Source organism: Melozone crissalis, unplaced genomic scaffold (assembly GCF_028551555.1).
Source record: "Melozone crissalis strain CALT ecotype California unplaced genomic scaffold, PUWL_Pcris_2 ptg000029l_1, whole genome shotgun sequence".
NCBI lineage: Eukaryota > Metazoa > Chordata > Aves > Passeriformes > Passerellidae > Melozone > Melozone crissalis.
In genome coordinates this window covers 16,229,630-16,252,235 of record NW_026535807.1, presented here as the reverse complement: position 1 = coordinate 16,252,235, position 22,606 = coordinate 16,229,630, and the positions used below count along the sequence as shown (strand labels likewise).

The following is a 22,606-nucleotide window of genomic DNA, read 5'->3' as shown; positions in this document are numbered from 1 at the left end:
GACCATCTGACTGCACTCCCAGCTCTGATGAAATCACTGCTGCCCAGGTCTCCTCCTGCCATAAGCTCTATTCCCCAGCCCACACCCCTTGGGGCTCACCTTGACATCTCTGTGTGCAATGTTCATGGAGTGCAGGTACTGGATGGCTGTCCCAATGTCTCTCATTATTTCAGAGGCCTCTATAAATACAATTTTAGAGAAAGGTCACATTAACATTCCCACTGGAATTCAGGGACATGCTTGGGAATGCTCATGGCTTACAAACAGCTTGCTGGAACATGGGGCAAGCGTCAGGACTAGAGAAACCCTAAAATTAGCCCTAACAGCTGTGTTTTGGGTTTGCAGGCACCAAGCCCCCACTGCCTGGCTGCTCAGCCTCCTCCTGAGCAGGAACTGCAGCCCAACAGCTCAGACTCCTCAGGAACTTGGGAATTCGTGCTTTAATTTGCTCACCAAAAAAAGCAGCAAGAGCAGAGCAGGTACACAAGCAGCAACTGTTAAGGAAAGGAGCCCCAACAAGAACCTATCTCTGATTGTCCAGGACATGTCCTTGGTTGTTTGAGACAGAAATTTAACTTTCAGCTTCTAGCTCAGGGGGATGATCTATCAGATTCTAAAAATAGAGCAACATAACAATATAGTAATTTTAGGATAGGTCACCTCTTAATTCCTCACTGTCTTTAGAAGTTTTTCATCAGGAGGAACAAAATCAACAGTTCTATTCAGCAAAGGCCAAACTGCCACCTTTGAAATAATGTTTCAAGAATTTAACATAGTCCCAGTGGGAAATTCTAGTGGTGGAATTACCTTGCAACAGCAATGCTGTGGGAGTCTGGAAGGGTTCAGTTACACAGGGAGGGGTTTCAGAGCAGGAATGACATTCCCATATGAGCATTATATCACATCTCCATTGACAGGGAAACAACAGACACTTCAACCTGATCCTCTGGGCTCTGCATAGGCAGAACTTGTACTGCAACCTGGAATCCTTTGTCACATGGCCTGAGAATGAAACTACACCATCTCAGACAAGGACAATCAGAATGCAGAAACACTCCTGTTCTTTGGGGAAAACCTTGCACAACCTCCTCCCTCCTGGTCCTAATGGGAAGCTGTGGCTATATAAACAGACAGTGAACCTGGGGAATCCAGTGGCACAGGGCTCATTCACCTCAAGAAAGAATGAAAGTGTTTTTTTTGTTTAACCAGGTGATTTCTGAGTAAGTATTTATGTTATACAATGCTCTGTAATGTAGAAAAGTAACGTTTTTAGTAGAGTGCAGTTGCTAAAATTCACGGAATCAGTTTTCTCCCTGGAATTTGGACTTTAGGGAAGAACAAATAAAGTTTCTAAAAATGCTTATTTTCCCTGTACAAGTCTCTAACAGGACTAGAAAGGATTCATCCCAGGCTAGGAAACACACAAGAAGAAAACAGACTGGCCTCTAAACCAGACCTGCAAAATAGGTCACAGTAATTTACAAGCTTGGGTGTGTATTTTTCTGCTTCTAATAATTTTGTCAGGCCAATAGTTACAAACACTATCACCTTACAAACATTAATGGTTTCACTCTGAGCAGAAACGAGCTCTGGTCTGCTGTGAGGGGGCAAGGAGAACCATGGTCAATGAGACCTGTGGTTCTCTGTCAATAATAAATAGCAAAGACAATAAAAATGGCAAGACTAGTCTAGTGCAAGCTCTGTCCCTGCCTCATGGCAGGGCTTTGCTTATTCCCTCCTACAGACAGGCAGGTTTGTTTACAGTGTGGTTAATAACACTTCCTTTCAAGTAGTGCTTTAAAACCCTTGAACAGGAGATATTTCATCAGATGTGATTTGCTCATTACACCCCAGTGCTGCTGCTTGAGGGACAGCCAGAGAGAGATCCCAGCAGGAGCTGCACTGATCATGGCAGAGGTGCTCTGGCACAGGACCAGGGATCAGAGGAACAGACTCTCCCAGGGTACAGAAATGAAAAAGCTGAGCAGATTTGTAGAAAGATTTTTCTCTGAACCTTCCACATTTTGCCTGAACTTGGCCAATTCTCATAATTCCTGGTTCTTGGGAACTTTTCAAAATCACTCTTAACACACAGTGAGATAAATAACAATAATAACAACAACAAACACCACCACAGATAAAATCAAAGAAAAATTCCTAAAAGGAAACAGAGGGCAGAGAAATGGAGAAGAAAGAAAAATCTTTCACAAACTTTAAAATTAAACTTGCAATGTTTTACCTCTCTCAGTGAAAGCTTGGTCTCCTCTCTCCTGGATCCTGCTGAACAGCTCTCCTCCTTCCATGCTGAAACAAAGAACACAAAACCCCCACCTTATATTAGCAGAAAGGACAAAATTAACACCTGACTGTGCATCCATATAATCTCATGGAACCACAGCAGGAACAGATAAAGATTACAGGCTGCCTCCTATGCCAGTGCTTCCTAAACATCACACTCACTCACATCAATGCAGAAAGCCATTCTGATATGGCATAAATAGAAAACAAGACCAGGGAATTTTGATTCCTTCAGTTTAATGGACCCTGTCACAGGGAACATGACACACAAAGATGGGAAGTCAAATATGCTGGCACTGGGAGGCTGACAATAATCTTATTTCATGTAAAGGGTGGAGAGGAAGAAAAAGAAAGAAGCAAAGACATCTAAAATAATTATTAATTTGTCCTCAGTGAAAAGGACAATAACTGTAGTATTGGAGATTAGGGACAGAATAGGGAAAGTGAAAGTAGTTAGACAAGTTAGAGTGAAAGTAGTTATGACAAGACAGATCACACTGGATCATTGGATTTACATCTGAACTTGGAAGCTGATCACAACCAAAGCAGAATGTATTGGTAGAGACATCTTTCAAAGGTGTATTAATCAGTCAGCTTTAATGATGACAATTCCTATGGAGCACGATGAAAATTTATTTTCTGGTAAAGGTTCCTCATTCTTCCAGCACACAGGACGGCTGGAGCAGCTGCACTGATTTCCTTATCAGTTCCATAAAGGGAACAAGAGATTTCCTGTGCAAACCAACATTGTGCTGCTGAGAAATCTCCCAGCTGCCACCTGAGCCAACACATTCTCCTCCTCCCTCCATCCCTCCCAAGGCAGTGCCTGGTGAGGGGCTGCTGCTGGTCCCTACCATTCCATGACAATGAGCAGGCATCTCTTGCCATTGTGGATGTTCTCATACACATCCAGGACATGGACAATGTGAGGGCACCCCGAGGCTCTCCAGTGATACTCGACCTCCTGCCGCGCCTTGGGGTTGTCGTACAGGAGCTGTGGAGAAAGGGCAGAGAGCAAAGTCAGTGAGGCACCAGGGTCCTGCTGCAACTGGCACCAGCCCCAGAGATGAGCTCCACATGAGGAAACCTTCTCCAGACAAAGGATGAGAATCCATCATGACATTTTCACCTTCTCTGGGCTGTCCAGCTTGTCAGACTGAGGAATACAGAAACAATTGGTCCCTTAGAGCTGGAAGGGCCTTGAATGACAGTGAGGAGGTGTAGTCATGATATTTTCTGAAAAATCCTTTCCTTGGGATTTTTTCTCCTCAGAAGCTGAGAGGCCTCAGAAACAAAATGCAAACAATGGTTATCTGCTGCTGTGGAATGCAACAGGTGCATCTGGGATTGGTCTCATGTGGCTGTTTCTAATTAATGGCCAATCACAGCCCAGCTGTCCAGACTGTCTCAGTCAGTCACAAGCCTTTACTATCATTCTTTTCTATTCTTAGCAGCCTTCTGATGAAATCCTTTCTTCTATTCTTTTAGTATAGTTTTAATATAATATATATCACAAAATAATAAATCAGCCTTCTGAAACATGGAGTCAGATCCTCATCTCTTCCCTCATCCTGGGACTCCTGTGAACACCACCACAAGAAGGGATTTTGAACCTGAGATGGAGACAGGTCTATCTTACTCACGTCTGGATGGGAAACAGCAAATTTTTCTTATGTGTTTGCAAAACTTTTAAACAGAGAATCCCCCTGCTAAGGACAATAACTCTCCCACCTGCCCCCAGCTGCTGGGAGAAGAGACCTCCAGGTGGGTGCAGTGCAAATCCTGTAAGTTAAGTGAGATTTGAAACAATGAGGACTTTTACAGTGACTCTGAATGTGCTTCTTAAATATTACACACACTTCTGACCCCACCAAGGTAAGAAAGGGACCTTTGGCTATCTAGATGCTTGAACTTTTTTCTGTCACACACAAGGCCAGTTTATTTTAAAGGCACTGATCTCTAGCAGGGCAGCAAGAGCTCATCCTTCCTGATCCTGCAAGCTCTGCACAAGAAGTGTGTCCCCTGCTGTCTGAAGCTCTGCTCTGTACCCAACACAACTGAGCTTTGTGCAGTAGGGGCACATTGCTGAATTGTGCCTGCTCCTCTCTGCCTCAGCTCTCCAGACAGCACTAACACTTTGTGACAGACCCTCCCTTTACTGCACATTTGTACTGCTCCTGCACAATGCAGCTGTGATCTGAGTTGGAGATGGAATGCCCTATGGTAATAATCATGCTGATGATGGAGCAGCAACAAAACTGATGCTATATAAAGCATTGTTAAATGTAGTGAAACAGAATAAAACACAAGTAAAGAACAAACACCTCTGATATATTTATGTTAGAAAAGGCTCACAACAACTGTTTTCAGACAGGCAAATAAAAACTATCATTGATGACTATTAGGCCTTAGCCTGAAGCTCTTTCCACTCACATTTGCTATTAGGTTCCAGTGAAAACACAAGTGCATGATAATTGCTGAAAACAAGAATTAACATGTAACCTGTCATTAGGGACCTATGAATCAGAGCAAGAATCTGCTCCCATTCAATAGCCAAGTTAAGCCACAAATGGTGTCATAGGCACCTTCAATACAGGCAAACACGTTTTTGAAAGGTCACAGGAAGGAAGATGCAAATTCTGTTTTCTTTATTGACTTCAATAAAGACAATTTACATCACTGGGGGAAAAAAATCTTACACTTGTTTGGTGCTTCAGCATCCCTTTCAGCAGAGCAGACAAAGGAACATGGGAGCAAAGGTGTGTAGCCCTTCATACAATGCTGGGGAAGTGCTTGGGAATGACTGGAAGGAGGGTAAATGCTTGTGTTCCAGGCCAGGAACAGCAAAAGGGTGACAAGTGCTCCTCTGCTGAGGGCACATTTTTGTTTTTCTGTGAAGCACAGGAAGGCTGCAGGAGGGCACAAGTGGGCTCAGGAGGGCAGCTGGCCCTGCAGCTGAGTGTGCAGCTGCACTGAGCCCACCCTGGCCCCAGAGCTCCTGCACAGCTCCAGGTTTCCAGCAGAGCAGGGGCTGCAGGAGCTCTCTGGCCAAGGGCACTGCCCTGGCAGCCAAGCTCCTCCTGCAGGGCTCTCGTTGTGCACCCAGAGCACGCCCTTGGGGATCACTGTCTGCCCCTTCCTTCCTGCTCCAGCCCGGCTCTGGCCTCATTTCCAACAGAAATCACTTCCTAAAGAGAGAGATGGCTCCAATTTGGACAAAGAGCCTGCTAGTGAGTCCAAGTGTGCTTGCTTTGCTTCTTTCAGCCATCAGCCCATTCAGCAGCCTTTCCTTCACAGCCACTGGGCTCTAGCTCACCAGGACTGTCCAGCAGAATTTTCCCCTCTGCCTTTCTGAGTTTGGGCTGTTGCCTAGAGGTCTCTTCAAAAGTTCATTAAATTACATGTGCCACAGTAAAGCCCAAACACCCTCAGGACTAACCAGGCCTTACAGTGTTCATTGTTTGGATATTACTGGACTAAAGCCACTTTGGAGCAGGATGTTTCCAAAAGCTTCTGCTCTATCCTGTGCTACTGATCAGACATTCCCATTCTCTATACTAATGTAACTGCACTATCATCTGTGTCTGCTGTGCTTGCACATGGCACAGAGATGCTATTTTTCAGGTTTCTACCAAGTGCTTATGAAAAGTGTTTCAAAGAATTCAATTCTCCCTCTCTGAAAAGCTTTTACAAGCATTTGGATGCACACAAGGATGCTGCAGTTTCTTTGCTCCACACTTCAAGTAAGTTTTATACACTTCTTCATGCCAAGACTGAATGCACTCATGTCAAGATGACACCTGCAGGAGCACAGAAAGGGAAATTCAAAAATAAGGAGCACATACACATACCAAGAAACATCTGATATACCAACCAACTGTTAACCTTTGGATTTCTCTTTCTGAACTTCAAAAATAAATTAAATCTTCTCTTTATGTCTAAAACTGGAAAGCAGAAGTGTACCTTTTAAGACATTTTAGAGACACAGACACTTGTAAAATGAAAGCTGTGTAGGGTTGAAAGCACCAATTTCTGTAAAATTTAGGTGATGATTTAGGAACACAGTCTAAAATTTTAGACTTGTGATTAAATACCACAAACTTGCAAAGAACTTAAATGGGTAATTTGCCATCTTCCTGAGCCCAAAGAGCAACTGTACTTCCATTGCTGCAATAGCTTTGATAAGGCTTCAGCCAGGTTCCCTGACCCTGTACAAAAGTGCAGAGGCTGTTGTGAACAAACCCAGAACTTCAGATCAGTTTTCCAGTGCTGCTGGTTTGAGGGAAGAGCAGCTTTGTCCACAGGAGCCCCCAGTCCTGCCCTAAAGCTCCCTCTGGGTTCACCTGAGTCACAGCATGTCACGATAGGCTGTGGGCAGGATCATGAACAGCCCAATTTCAAAAGCACACCAACCCCAAGAGAAATGCTCCCAATTCCTCATGAGACACAAAGCACAGCAGCCTTTGCACAACTCCATGAGTGTGTGGTCAAACAAGAGTTTGCACCAGGAGCTGCTCAGTACAAAACTGGAGTTTTGCTGGAGCTTAGCATCACCAAATACTGCCTCAAAGCAGCAGATGAAACAGGGAGGTCATAAAAAATGGGGTGATGGATGGAAGGTAGGAAAGTACAGGATGTGATCCACACAACTGTCCTCAATATCTGAAAAAGCTGAAGAGGGAAAAGAGCAGCACAGTGGGAGTGCTCAGGCTGTTCCTGAGGAACAAGAGGGCAGATGCCAGCACACACTCCAGGACGTGCTGCCAGCTCAGGGCCAGAGCAGTGCAGGGAGGCCTGAACTCTTATTCTGGGGCATTGGCCTGGCTGGGGAGCACCTGCCAAACAAATTCTGAACTGCAGAATTTCTTGATGGAAAGAAAAAGAAAAAACAAAAAAGAAACAAACAACAAAAAAGAAAAGAAACAAAAAAGAAAAGAAAAAAGAAAAGAAACAAAAAAGAAAAGAAACAAAAAAGAAAAGAAACAAAAAGAAGTGACACAGTATCTTCTAATAGCTTTTGCATTGATTCAGTGTGGTATACACAAGGAGGGACAGCAGGAGTCCTCATACCTTAATGGTCTGATCTATGCAGGAAATAATCCCAGGGCTCCAGGGAGTGCCAAGTGATCTTCTGGACTCTGAAACTGTAACAACTGAGAGGGAAGATATCCATGGGCAGGGGTAGGGAACAGGCTGAGGACAGGAAACAACCACTTCTCAGTGACTTTAATATGCACTGCCAGATTACACAAATTCCTGTCAGATCCGCTGTCTGCTCCCTACATAGGAGATTAAGATCTCCACTATGCTTTTTTATTTATTTTAAACTTCAGCAGTTCTTCCTAGTTCCAAGCAGGCTCTGTGCTTGGATTAGAAGTGTTACAGGCTCAGTTCTCATCTACTCCATGTGCTACAACAAAGCAGCATCTGACACTGCAACCATGTCATTCTTATATGCACCAATTTCAGAATCTGAACTCCCCTTCACAAGACAATCAGTTTTATAATCTCTCTGCTATCTTCCTCACAGGAAGGCAGTGAGGAAGATAGCAGAGAGATTATAAAACTGTTTCCCATTATTAAAACAGAAATGGAACCTGCAGAAATTTTCAGTCCTAAGGCTCCTCAGCATGCAATACTGACATAGCCACTTATATGTGGCTTATTTATGTCTCTAGCTGGGAAATAGAAGGTCTAAGGGGCTCAATGTAGGGGCTTTTTGCCTGCTTTCCTCTTTGTGTGTGGCTGTTACAAAAATGCTGAGTCCTACAAATAAGCCTTGGGAGCTGAATTCACACTGATGCACAGAACCTGACACCATTTGCAGCAGAGCAGTTCTTCCAGTCATTCTTTATTCAAGAGGGGTAGATGGCAAAAAGAGGCTTGGATAATGTTTCTTTTATCTCTTCCTTCCCCTATGCTACTAAAAGAAAAGGGGGGAAAAAAAGAAAAAAGGAAAGAAAAAAGAGCTATCAGTATGGCTTTGGATGTTTTGTCTTTTATTACATCCTGATTATTTCCAATATATCTTCTAATTCAATGTTAATAATCTTTACCTGTTTCCAGGTCTCTTCAGAAGGGATAAAGCCATCCTTTGGATTAGAGCACTCAAGGAATTGAAATGATCAAGGTTTCCTTCCTCACACACCAGCAGTGCCCATCATCAGTGGAGCTGCAGCACGAGCCATGAGTGTGCCTGCAATGGCAGCAGTGGGAATCCACTCCTGCAAACCTCCAAGGAAGCACCCATTCTGCTCTTTGAAATGGAAGCAACACAACACACTTCTGCTGGACTTATTTAGCACTGAAGCATCAGTCTAAGGGCTAAAACCAGGGCAGGCACAGGTGGAGGGTCATCTGTAAACCTTTCACTTTTCTGCTGTTATTTCAAATCCAGCTTAGGCTGTTGGAAATTAAACCTGCTTGGAGGCTTCACTGAAATAAACTGTCATCCCAGTTCCTGCAGAGCTGGCCAAGCTGGCATTCCCTGGCCTCTCCATGGGGCTCAGACAGACAGTCAATCCCAAAGGTGGAATTCTACAAGCTAATAATAGGAACAACAGTGAGCAGCACAATTTTCAATCACTCCTGTCTGTGGTATCGAATCCTTTCCCTCACCTAGTGAGTGTCAGGGCTGTACTGCCTGCCCTGAAGGGCCTTTCTCTACCCACCTCCTCCCTCCACTCTTCCAGTCTCTACTCAGCTGCTCCTGGAAATGGCAGAAGCTGCAGCAGAACTTTGGGGCCTTGCCAGCACAAGCCAAAGTGCAAAGGACTCAGGGAGGATTCTCTGCACGTGGAGTGAGAGCCACGCTGAAATCAGCTCCCTGCTGACACACCCCACTTCAAATTCCTTACACACATGTTGTAAAGGGAAAACAGGAGAAAAGAGTGGAATGGACAAAGAGAAAAAGAACAGTTTAACAGAGAGATTTTTCTTTTTCTTCTAAGAGTTTGAGCACTGGGTGTACAGCAAGTCTGCTGAAGAACTTTGCTCACTCTTGTTTCTCCATCCCCAGAGAGCACACACCACATAAATATTATTTTGCTCCAAGCCTCTCTCCTGCAGTGAATCAACCAGGTCTCTCAAAAATAACTTTGGTGTGGTTTCTGAATTTTATTTATTGTAGCAGTACTGGAGTCACCAGCAGGCCCTCGCTATGACTCTACAACCTGAGGTAAATAAATGAGACACAGCTCTATTAATGCTCTAATTACACATGCAACTAGCCATTCACTCTGCAAAGGTCAGCTGTCTTTGCTCATAAACGTTAGTGGAGATACAGGGAATGAAGCTGAAATGGCAAGGCTGGGGGCCAGGATACATTTCAAAGGTATCCCCTTGCACATGTGAGGTTGGCATGAAAGGAAGCACAAAAATGAGCCAAAATGCCCACAAAGAAAAGTGACTTTGCTGATACTCTGATAATCTTACATGAATGTATTTGAACTGCAGTGCCAAACACATGCAACTGTACACTCAATACCGTGGGGTATATAGAGATTTAAATAAAAAGCATGCTATGCATCTTGCTAGAACCATAATATTACTTTGTATTTTAATACTGTGCTTGTTCTGTGTGGATGGAAAAATATTCCTACTGGCACTGTAAGATTCCAGCTATTCTCAGTTGTGACAGGCTACAAACCAGCTGCATGTGGCTTCTGTTGTATTCAAAACACTACAAATGGATTTTAGAAGAAAAATAAATTACCAACAGCTACTAACATGCTGCTACCAGACAGGAACATCCTCCAACACTTGTTTATACAAGAATGCCTAAAAATCAGCTCCTCTCTCTACCTTCTCCTGATGGCAATTTCTACCACAAAATGCTGTTTAGCCAGCACTGACAACTGCATTCAATACCTGCAGTCAATATCCAGCAGCTGGGGAGACCTGCTGTAAAGCCCTTTCCAAAACCCAGACATGCTAATTTGTGATTAAAATAAAATAATCTCTAGCTCTGCCACTATTTTCACTCTTCCTAAATTTCCAAATGGAGGAAAAGGAAATCTAAAATTTCAGCTGAAAATTATGACATTTCTTACCTTGTAATTTTACTCAAGTGTCTGATATGAGGTTTGTCTTTGAAAAGGGAAAGGAAAAAAGAGGAAAAAAAAAGAAGAGAAAACCAAACCCACCCCTCAACACAAACTTCACTCCTGCCAGCCATAAGTTCATAAATTCTGATAACAAGGAGTCAGCTGACTTGGCTTCAGTAATTCATACAACTCAATCCTTGGCTGAGCAAAATGAATGAACCTTGCTTGTGAAACTTTGCTGTGTAAGAAAACTGCAGCAGTACAAAACACTGTGGCACTTCCTCACATCTTCAGCCAATCAAACTTTCCCTCTGCTGTGACTTCAGCTATTCATAGAACACTAAAGTAAATTCAAGACTACAGTTTTGATCTTCCAGATGTCTACGACCTTTATGCCTTGAATCAAAGCAAATAAAGGATCACTTAAAACTTTGAAATGTACCCCATAGCAAAGACTTTTGACACCTGCCATAGTGAAATCTCCCACAATGAGGACACATCCTGCCTGGCCAGGACTCACAGTTGTCCTGGGGCCAGTCTGAGACACAGATTTCCACAAGAACTATGGCCATCAAAAAAACCTCTATTTTCTGAAGTGCCAGTTGTATTTCATTACCTTTGATGTTTGTCTGTGCAATGACTGATGCAGCAACACCTCCAGAATACACCAGCACTTTTTGTGGCCATGAAATGGGCTGGAACGTGTCTGACCCTCTCTCTCACATGCTTGTCCATGCTGTACTGACAGTCACAGTTCCTAAGCTCCATTTGAACCATCCCTAATCCCTCCTCCTCACAATAATATGTTATCCCATGCCATTTCTGTTATATTTTGCTATATTTTTGTCTTAAACCTCTGTTATTCTTTAATAAAACCAAAACTCCTTTACAGCATACCTGATAGTAGTGACATTCTGCACACGTTTTCCACACAAAGAAGGGGAAAGAGCAAATATAGATTTTATTCTGAGTGCTCTAATTTCAGTTCTAACTGCCATGAAAATCACCTGTACTGCTGTGTGGGACAGCAGGGCCATGATACCAGCATTAGTAAGCCACGACACAGCATTGCTGGAGCAGGATGTGGCAGAAGGCACTGAGAACATCTAAGTCTGATGTTCTCTTTCCTAGACTTTGCTCTAATCAGCAGTATGAAAATGAACAGAGATGTGATAATACTAAACAAGGTAAAAGATAACACTAACAAGGTAGAAATGAGGAACATGTTTAATCTCATTAAGCACAGATAACAGTAGCTCTGAGAGAAACGTGAGCTGTCCCCCAGCCTTTCTCTGTATTTTTTGCATGTGTGACTGCAGTCATGAAGATAAATCACTCAAGAACTCCCAGGAAGGCTTTGACAGAGGCTCTTTGGGTTGCCTGCTGGATTCCTGCTGTGGCCATTTGCCATGTGTCTGTCTTTCCACCCTTCTCTGAACACCAGCCCCATTTTGGGACAGCTGACACCTTAATATCTTCCCCCCACACCTGCAGCCCTGCTCTCCTCCATGGCCCCATCATTTGGCAGAGAAATTCAGAACAAAGATAGGCCTGTCATACCACTGCCCACACACCTAAACTCCCTTTTAGCTGACTTCCCATCCCCTTCCACATGAATTTCAGGCTGCCATCCATGCATGCAAAACTTGGCAATGTGCCACCCCAGGCCAGCTCTTTCTCAGACAGAGCTGTTCCTCCTCGACATCATCCTCCTCTACACCCACATTTGTGCATTCTGTCGCATGGCCAAGCAGTGTCTCTCTCCTGCTGCATCGTCTGTCTCCAGTACTCCTAGATCATGCAAAGGACCCTGAAATAAACAAAAAACTCTCAAATCTTCCTCCACCCATTCCATGGGGCTCATCTACTTTGTTTAAGGGAAGACTTGCTAAGTCCCTGACATCAGTGGCACCGACAGCAGCTCCACGTCTCTCACAGCACACACTGAGATTTGACCCAGTTATGGGAATCTCACTGGAGTGACTGTGGCCAGCACAACATCAAACACTCCATCCTAAAAGCTGTCACCTGTGGCAACTTAACTCCTCTGCAAAAATAAAACAAAGCCCTAAAGCCTTCAGCAAGGACATCTGTAAGATTTCTTTAGTGCTTCAAATCACTGCTGTATGTTTTCACACTCGTGTCTGTGCAAGCTCTGCCATCGGCATCTTCAAGCAAAGATGTGAATCTGTTTCTAAGGCACAACTCAGTCCATAGCTCTGTGGATGGAAGCTTAATGGTCCTCCAGGCAGAAAGATCCCTGGAACTGCTTATTGTGTACAGCCACGACATGACAGAGAATAGTGTGCCTGTGAACAGAAACAAAACTCTGCGGCACTCAGCAGAGCTAGAAATGCAAAGGAAGCCATTAAGAGAAAAAGGAGATTGTTCTCCCAAGAGTTCTTGTCCTTATTTTGTCTGAATATATGTTCTAAAGCTAAGTAAACCAGTACACAGGAAAGGCAAGGAAAGAAAAGAAAAATACTCCAGGGGGAGGGAGAATTCAACAGATGGAATCAACACAGGCAAGTGACACTGCAGTAAAACTGTAATTTATGTTACAATTCTCATTGATGGCTTTTTCTGGGTGCACTGGCTCAGCCACCCCTGGTTACAGCTCTGCTTTGTCACAGTGGCAGCAGAGCCCAGCATGGCTTTCCTTTCAAGCCCCACAGGACACTCCTGGAGCAGCTAATGCCTTACAGAACTCATTACTTGATGAAGTACTCTTTAATATCCACAATGCTGGAAAACACTTCTTGGAACGCAGCTGGGATCCGCCAGCTCATACAAAGCCATACACTCCTTCGTGCTTCCCTTCAGAAATCTTAAACACCCTGCCAGCCACCATTAACTAAGATCCCCTCACCAGGTAAATGCCCCATCCTCCTAATCCACAGCTCCCCTTCTCCATCCAATCCTGGCATCTGCCCAGCCCAGTCAGGCTCCCACCCTGCCTGGCTGAGAACCCAAGCCCTGGAGACTCTCCTGCAATGGCTGAAAACTCCTGATCCTGGTGAGCCACAGCCCCAGCTACTTCAGGCAAGCAGACTTTACTTCCCCAGTCATCCCAAGGGAAGGGGATTTCCATTTTGCTGCCCACTTTATTTCAGTTTTTAGCCGCCTTGTCTACTCTAAAGATTTTCCCTGTACCAGGATATGCTGTGGAGTGAGAGGTGTGAGCAGAGGTCTCCTTCCCCAGCATCCATGTTCCATTTCTTTGACAGAGGTTAGGGAGGAATGGTCCATGTTCCCTGCAGCCAGCTGACAGGAAGCAGTCAGACACCACAAAGGTAGAGCAGAGCAGGAACAGCCTAAATGGAAGGGTGTCATTTTGCCAGAATCAAGAGCATTTCCTTCCCATCCCTGAATAATTTCCTCTCTCCTCCTGCCTTGTGTTGGCTGCCTCATGACTGTACATGAAAAAGGAAGAGGAGGAGGATCTCAGGAATATTTGGAAGTCTGATGTTTTGATGTCTCATCTAAAGCAGCACCCTGCTGAGAGGAATGCACAGGGGTCAGAAAAATGAGATGTAGCAAAAGCACTGATGAAAAACAAGAATCATTCTAGGAATTAGATCCTTTTCATCCTTCCAGGCTGAAGCATATCCATCTCCCTTTCTTAAGGCACTGTCCTTCCCCTCCTCTCCCTGCAGCAGGAGCTGCCTGTGGTACACTGCAATGTTGGCTCACTTCCACAAGTCAGCACGTCTGAGAGAGTCTGGTTGAGGCAGGGGGAGGAGGGAGTGACAGAGCTGGGGCAACAGAAAAGGGACTCAGGAGCCACCTGCCTGCCCCCAGCTAACATCAATACCCTGGAAACAGCTGCCCTGTGGAAGTGCTCCTGACTCCTGAGGTGATGCTTTCACAGAGGCAATGCGTGTTCATCCAGCCTCATTCTCCTGGACGTGACCCACCAGGGGAACAGGAAAACATCCCTGCACTGAAGCCATGCTAACAGGGAAACAGACTGTCCAAGCATGCAGCTGCTGCTCCCTCCACAGAGCTGCTCCAACACTGCACAGCAGGCAGTGGCAAGGGGAGAAGGCACTCAGCCATGATGCTCTTCCCTCTGTTGGGAAGACAGATCCCCAGGTGGAGACTGCAGGGGTAAGGGGAATTTGCAGATTTTGAACATCGTGCCACACCCCAGAAGATCTGGATGACACCTGCTTAATATGCAGGATTTTGTCCAAGACCTTGTCAGGCAGTGGTAATTTCAACTTCCATGGGCTAATCCTTCTCCCGTCACCTAAAATGCTTTTTGTTTATTTATTTATGGCCATATAACACTTCCCAAGCAGGGGCTACTTTGAAAACCTTTAGAAACTTGATCCATCTTCTTGATCCATCTTCACCATATCATAACCAAGGGAAGGGTCATTTGTTTGTGAATTTAGACAGATGTTAGCCCCTCCTGCCCCCATTAGTCTCCAATGGCAGTGACAAGGGCTGCTCACAAACAACCAGCAGGAGACCCCCAAAGAGCATCCCAGTGTCCCTGCCACCACAGGCTTCTCCACCCCAGTGCTCTGCTCTGGCTGAGGGAGGAGAACCCCTGAAGGTCTGGGGAGAGAACATGAGGACAGTGATATATTGTTCTCATCACACAGCTCTGCAGGGCGAGCCCAGCCAGGTCATCAAACCTGATCCCTTTCCAACACTCCTTAATACCAAATGATGATAGCAACTATTGCAGGAGCTGGAGACATTTTTCAAACCTTACTGCATTAAAACTCAAGTTCTGAAGGCTCAGTTTCTTCTTAGAAATGACTATTCCAAACTGAGGCTGTGATATTTTGAACATGGGGGGGGGTACTCTGCCAGAATTCATAATTACCACTATCTGTATTTCCAACTGCAAGATTAGAACTATTTTAGTCAAAACTAGAAGTTTCCACATGAAAATATTCAGCAGCTTGGTAGAAAAGCATTCAAAGGTCCTGGACAGAACCACTATGGAAAACCACTGAGAGACCCTGGATTTCCAGATCAGATAATGCACAAATTCCTATTAAGTCTGGCTGCAAAAATCTCCTTCCAGACCTTTGCTCTGCCTGAATTAGATGAGGGTCTTCCACTTCAGTGGAAGGACATGAGTCCTTCCATCTCTTCCAGAACACTCTTTGCATGCCCACAGTGTGCAGTGCTTCCCAGAAACACAACCTGGCAAAAATAGGGACATAGCCCTGAATTCCTCAGGGCCCATCTGAGGGGGAACCAATGGCTATTTTGGGAAGGGTATAGCTATTCTCACTTCTTGTGAGGAGTTTTACAAGTTCCTGGGTGTTTCTTAGTGCAGAGGATACAAATTGTTGTATTTGATAAAGTTGTCATGCAATCACAGTATTATTTTCTGCTCAGTTTTAAGGGAGGTATTTCCAAAAGCAATTGTCACAGAACAAAAGAAAAGGTGAGCTTAGCAAGAAAACCTCCTGAGGGATACATGGATTCATTACAGGGGAGGGGGATTCAGAAGGGAGCCTGTAGAAGGAAGACCCCCCTAAGGCAGGTTTCACCAGAGTGGCAGCAGCAGAGAGCTGCACCCAGGACTCTCAGGGGATGCCAGGCCAGAGCTGCAGTTATTTTCTACATTACACACTGCCACAGCAGGAGCTGCTGGGAAAACACTGCTGCTATTTCCCAAAGGACTCTTGCAGAAATATCTGCTTCACTCACATATCCCAGGGAACCTTCTGTGAAAAGACCACAAGAACTTGGGATTTGGAATGTGAAAGTGAAGCCTCTTCATAACTCTGTAACATGCTTACCCAGGCAATTTCTAATAAAGGGTGATTCAGCCTCTGAATCAGAAAGAAAAATTATCTTGCCTGTTGAGAAAGATGGAATAAGGTTTGGCTGCAGGAGCAGGACTGAAGTCTGGATGCTTAACTCAAATGACTAAGTGCTTCTTTTTCACAACCCAAATTCTGGCTACCCCAGAATAGCACCAAACCCACAAACCAAAAAGTAATGTTATAAAAAAAATAAAGTTTCATATTCTAATTAAGCAATTATTTAGAGGAACTAAAAATGGAACAGAAACCAATCCTAGAATGTGAATCAAGTGAAGTGAGCCACAGAGCCTGCCATGCTCCTTTAGACCTATTTGGAAACTTGAAATTTTAGATTTACCACAACCCTACCTCTTGCTCTGCCCAAAAGAGATCTGGCTGCAACTTTTAAAGCTGCACTGTGCCCATGTCTTTGGAAGCTTGTAAAAAAATTCTCCCCACCTTTGAGCTCTATTCAGCTCTGCAGGCCTTGGCCTTGAACTCCTGGCTGTTTTGCAATGTGTGCAATAACTTTGCTCTCCTGGATACAACCACACAGTTGTCTTACATACCTTGCAAGAGGTACAAAGCCAAACAGATACCTGGCAGAAGAAAAAGCCAGAAATAGATTTAAATCCCAGGGCTCTCTGGCACTTGAAAGGTGAAATTTAAAGGTTGCATTCTGCAGAGATACCATCAAATGTAAATATTACAGATTTACAAATAGCCTATAGTGTTGCACATTCTTGCAATATTTCTCAGTGCAGATTTCATCTAGGCCACATATGATAACATTATCTCCTTTGACTATGTAAACCTTCCAAAACACATTTGTTCTTGCCTGTCCTAAAATCCAGGGCACGCAGTCAATAGTCACATTCCTCACCCTATCTTTCCCATCTCCACGCTCTTTGCCTGTTAATGCTGTCACCATAGATTTTCTTATTATCAATAATGTCTTGTGTTCAGTGGGGATTTATTATTTATTGTGCCTTTAGCTCAGACATCTTGTTTCCTAGTCTTTATTATTTGGGTGAAGTTAGTATAGAATTCACAGTGAACAGAATTCACTTCAAGACATGGAAGAGAGCAGGCATCCCATCCCCAATCCCACATCTTCCCTCCCTCTGTTCCAGCCCTGGAGCCTTCCCTCTCTCCTGCAATACCCCAAAAAGGATCCTTTGCATTGCTCAGGGCACACAGGGCTGCCAGTTCCAAAATTCCAGAAATATTTAACTTTTCAGATACATTGATATTCTTTTACACAGCTGAGCTGTTAATGGCAGGCCAATAAAAACTGGAAAGGAAAACCCAGTGTATTTTCCCACCAGAGCCATTTGCAGTGTGTCCTGTGACCACTGCACACACAGAGGCACCTGTAAAAGCAGCTTTAGCAACTCAAAACACTGAAGTTCTGATCCAGCTTAGGCAAATGAGGTAACTTCTGTAAAGAAAAATGAAGAAGTAAAAACTGAGTCATCATCTTTGCATGTTCCTGACTAAAAAATAAATAATTAGCAGTAAAGCAGATGAGGCCCAGGGTGCAGCTTTCACTGGAAAGGCTTCAGAGGAACAAAGGAAGAGCAGGGAGGCTTTATTGGAAGGGACTGATGGCAGCATCAGCAATAACCTGAGCACCACTGGCCTCCTGAGCAGTGTTCCTTGAAGCTGTGGGGTGATACTCTCTGCATGTGCCACTGAGCCCAAGGTTCCTGCAGCTCATGGCCTGGAACTGCCTGGAAGATTTCACCACGGATTTTCTGACACAATAATGTATTTACTACATATAAGCAACCCATGGACTGCTCTGGCTTGGTCAGGAGCCCAAGCTCTTGCCATTAAGAGACTGGAGCCAGGAATCCCAGATCCTTTTCTGGGTCACAGACTTCTTTTGGGACAAAACCTGTCTTTGGATGTCACTTTCTCACGTTTTACTGCAGTGGGGTGCTTTGGCATAAATTATTTGGCAATCTTCAACAGAGATGACAGAAACTGTAATAAATCCTAATAATATAAATTCTGTGCACACAGCAGAACTGAGCAATTCCATCAGTTCTGCCGTTTCTCTAAATTGTTTTCTCTGAACCATTTAATACCCTTTCAATAAATACATAATAAATAAAATGTTGCAGAAAGAAAAAAGAACCATTTGTCTATCTTCTGCTTGCTAAGAACAGGTCTTTGTGATAATTACCAAAAGCAAAATACATATTTTATAATATGATTAAAATGGCCTTTATAACATTAGTGAACTTCATTATTAAGGTGCTTAATCTTAAAGTACTTAATTCAGGTGAGTAACCTGAATATTGCTCCCTTTGTATGTGTTAAACACAATATTATTACACACTATTCCCCCCCTTTAACTTCATCCTTACACCAGAGCACAGCCTGAAGCCAGGCAGGATGCAGGCAGGGATGCAGTGACAGGAACTGCCCCTCCCATCTCCTCTGCATTCCACACAGACACTGCAAAGTGCAGCATAAGAAAGGAATCTTGTGGTTTAACCACAGCTGAATGCTACTCTGAGGATTCTCCTCTTGCTGAAGTCTCCTGCAATGCTCAGGAAGTCAACTGAGCCCCACAGGTACTCTGTAATTGCCTGCTCCTCATTTCCCAGGGCCTGGGCACTCCCAGCTGGGCTCAGCTTGGGTCTGAAAAGCTCCACTGAGTCCAAGAGCAATCTGTAGCTGTGGGGGAACCCAAACCAAGCCACCCTCATCTGAGATATTTCATAGGCAGCTCACAAAATTTGGGGGAATTTTACAAGTTTAACCTCTTCACCTGCTCCACACACACAAAGCAGAGACAATGTAAACTCATCTTAAAGCCACGTTGTGAAAATAACAGTGATCCATTAGAGTGAATAGGCATTAGAGTGAAAACACCTCAAAGCACAACCAGGAGGAAGTGAACAAAAACCCAAACCCTGCTTTCAGAGCAGGTCTAAGCTAACCTGAAATAGAGAAATTCATACACTGAACAAGGACAATGAAACCAGCTATTGAAATCAATCATTTACCACTCCAATATTTTTGTCTGCACTGAAAAATCCTTAAGTGGAATAGAAAATACAGAGTGCAGGATAGTCAGAAGTACAAACACAGCATAGATCCTGACATCTCCTACATCTGAATGCTCCATTTACCAACACAAAAATGATATTTATGAGGGAGCTTTGTGTATGTGAGAGCAAACTGATCATTACAGATTTGAAACTTGGCTGAACTTGGGATGATTTTAAGGGTGACAGGGCGAGACATACCCAGAACAAAATTCACCCCTCAATAAACCTCAAATCCAAGTAACTGGCAAAGTACTGACACTAAATTTGTATTTTATGTAGTCAAAACAACTGTTTCCTCTAGTCTTATTACTGGAAAAGGTTGAAAAAATTCTGCCCCAAACAACTCCAAGATGTGTGAGGCCATGCAGAGCAAGGCAATCCCACCAAGTTCTTGGTCCAGCCCAATTCAGCCTCTTTGCAGAGGCACAGTGGAGTTCCCTGCAAGGAGCACTCACAGCACTGACCTCACCACAGCATCATTTTCCCTGACATCTCTTTTTTTTTCTTTTTACACGAGATTTATCACATTAGTCACAGATCTGATGTCTTCACCAAGATAAACCAGTCTCTCAAGTTACAGATATTTTGCCTGAGCAAGGACAATGACTTTGGTGGTTATTTTTGTTTCTTTCCACAATGAACTCTGATACTGCCCTAGAGGCTAATTACATCAGGAAAGTAATCAGCATTTTGAGATGCCTTTTCCTGATGCTGTCTTCAAACCACATTTATTCAGCTTTCATCACTGCTCTCCCTTCAAACACCCCTTATCCACAAGGATCTGCTTTGGAACAATTCAGATGGTTGATGTTTCCTTGATAGGCAGTATCTGTCACTTGATGCTGAGATTTGCAGGCTGCAAAGGCAGCTCCATCCACACATTAAGTGGTTCCAGCACTATTACAGTGAATCAGATCAACCCTGATGCACCAAATATAACCTAGGGTCTCCATACAAAGTTCTTTAACTTCTTTAATGCTGCTGTGCTGTCATTAATTAATCCCCAGAAGGGATAAACTCAAGTATCTGCATGCATTAGGCTTAATATTTTACTTCTGCCTATTTCTCACATCTTCTGGAGAAGAACGTGTCTTCCACTTTGTTTTGATTTTGTAACATTGTATTGATGACTTTATTGCTATTAATTTGTACCTCATACATCTGCTTGAAAATCATTTACAAAAGCAGAGGAATCAATTACTTAACACAACTCTCAGCATCTTTTACTGCAACTTCTTCATTTGCTTTGCTCAAATACAGCCTCATTTTTCTGGTATAGTAAAGAATCAAAGACTTGAATAAAAGACTTGATACCTTTATTAAAGCCTGATTGATCCAATAATCAAAACTAGGAATTATCTTCATTTCAGCATTATATTACACAAAATTGTGCCACTACACTGCCTTTAAAAATAGGTAATTTTCTACCGCTCTGATTTTGTTTTAACTGAAATAATAAAATCAATAATTCTTAAACTCATTTATCTGATTGTTCTCTTCTCTCAGTAAGGGTCATTATCTCCATGTCTTTCAACCCCACTATACTTATTAGTTGGTTTTATTTTCCTCAATTCTACTGGGCTATACCAGATCTTTTTTTTTATCTTACAAAGTCTATGGGTAAATAATTTGCCGCCTCTTTTTCTCCCATTTCAAGCTATCATTAAAACAGGTGAAATTAGAAGATATTTATTTCATATTTCCTGACTTTTGGGGCAATGAATAATACATTATATTTTAAGAAGAGAATTTTAAATAAATGCAATCAAGCTAAAGAAGTCAGACTGTTTGACCAATTCTGCAGCCACTGTGCAGAGCAGCACAACCCACGGCCCAGCCTGGAGGGAAACAGCCCAGGGAACTCCCCACTGCTGCCCCAGCCTTCTAGCACTGCATGGAAAAGCAACAACTGCATGGAAAATGTCCTCTGGCCAACCAGCAGAAATACTAAATGTGCCTCATAGCTCCTGCAAGTCTTCCATGGGAGCACTTGAACAAAATAACCAGGTAAACTTTGGCATATTCTGCTGAATAAGAGCCTCATATATCCAAATTTTTCTAACCTCATTTCTGGCAAATTCCGAGATGTAAAAATATAATCCTGTGTGGATAGACAGGAAGGTGTAAATGTTGAAGTTGGAACAGAGATCTCATGGGGACAGAGTTAAATGGAAGAACCTTGGAGGGTCAGAGGCACAAAGACAGCACAGTTCCAGGGAATGGCAGCAGCACCATCTGCTCTGGGACTCCCCTCTCCTATAGCCTTGATTTACACAATGTACAGGAGCCTGAGGACTCCCCAAAATGCTTCCTGACTTCCACTTTCACAGTCAGTGAGCAAACAAATAGAGCTTCAAAACTGAACTCCCAATCCAAGGCAAACTCCAATAGGCTTTTCAGGAAAAAGGCAGAAAGGCATCTAACATTTCAGGTTTAGTTACTCATCCTACAAGTTGGGGTTTGTTGTATATTTGCAGTTACTAACAAGCCTCTAGTGGGCTACAGTTCCCAGTAATTAATGATTATTTGTTCCATTTTCTCTAAATAATACAAATTTTGGCTCTCATGTTCTTACACAAAGATATATACAACAAGAAAAAAAGGGCAAACCAATGTATTTTATTTTGACCTAACAAGGTCCATGATTTCAGAAAATAAGAAACATGCAAATAATATACCAGAGCTTATGTTTCTCTATAACTAGTAAAAATAAAATAAAATTAGAGAGAAAAGCCTCACTGAATGGGGAACATATCAACTGCAAAGAAAAGGTAGAGATAATACAGTTCTATCTTGCCTCAGAAAAAGTTCAAGTGCAAATTCTGGTTTTATTTTTAAAGCAATTTTACTTTTTCTCTTTTTTGGTGCCTTATTTAAAAAAGTTATGTATTGAAAACACCAAATTTCGTAGTTTGGAAAAAATCAACAGCAAATTTAATCAGATGTCTCACAGATTATTTTCCCCTCATATAATTTTTAATAAAAATTCTGAAGTTTTGAGGTGGAAGCAAAGTTGACATTTACTGACATTTAGTAGTTAAACTGTAATCCTTCCAGAGAATGAATAGCAGGAAAAGGTGGGGGTGGAAGAGAAGGGAATCAACTTCTGCTCTGATTACACAGAAGAAAAAGTTAAAAAGCATGGAATAAACTGAATGGAAGCACAAACCCACGAGTATTTGCAGATGAAGCTCTCCCAAACAAGGGGGAGGATGTCAGAGTTCCCAGGAATTCTGATTTTGGGCTCCCTAGAGATACTCCCTAGCAAACAGGCAGTCAGCTCTGGCCAGCAGTCCCACCAAAGTGGGAGAGATAAATGTTCCTGGTGTCTCAGTGACCAACACACCCTGACAGCTCCCAATGTGCACAGGGATCCATTTGTGTGGTGAGGAAGGTGCTTCATAAATGTAATGAACCCATT

General features: G+C 43.3%; 1 protein-coding gene across 2 annotated transcripts in view; it reads right to left on the bottom strand.

The window, feature by feature from the left end:
* The window catches only part of MAPKAPK3 (MAPK activated protein kinase 3), a 46,695-nt gene that overhangs the window by 10,968 nt on the left and 13,121 nt on the right, over window positions 1-22,606 (bottom strand). For both annotated transcript variants that reach the window (XM_054280876.1, XM_054280879.1), the window contains exons 3-5: window positions 3,153-3,292; window positions 2,240-2,304; window positions 100-179 (exon numbers count right to left, since the gene is read on the bottom strand). In XM_054280876.1, the coding sequence (XP_054136851.1) occupies window positions 100-179; window positions 2,240-2,304; window positions 3,153-3,292 (285 nt within the window). The remainder of the gene's footprint in view (window positions 1-99; window positions 180-2,239; window positions 2,305-3,152; window positions 3,293-22,606) is intronic.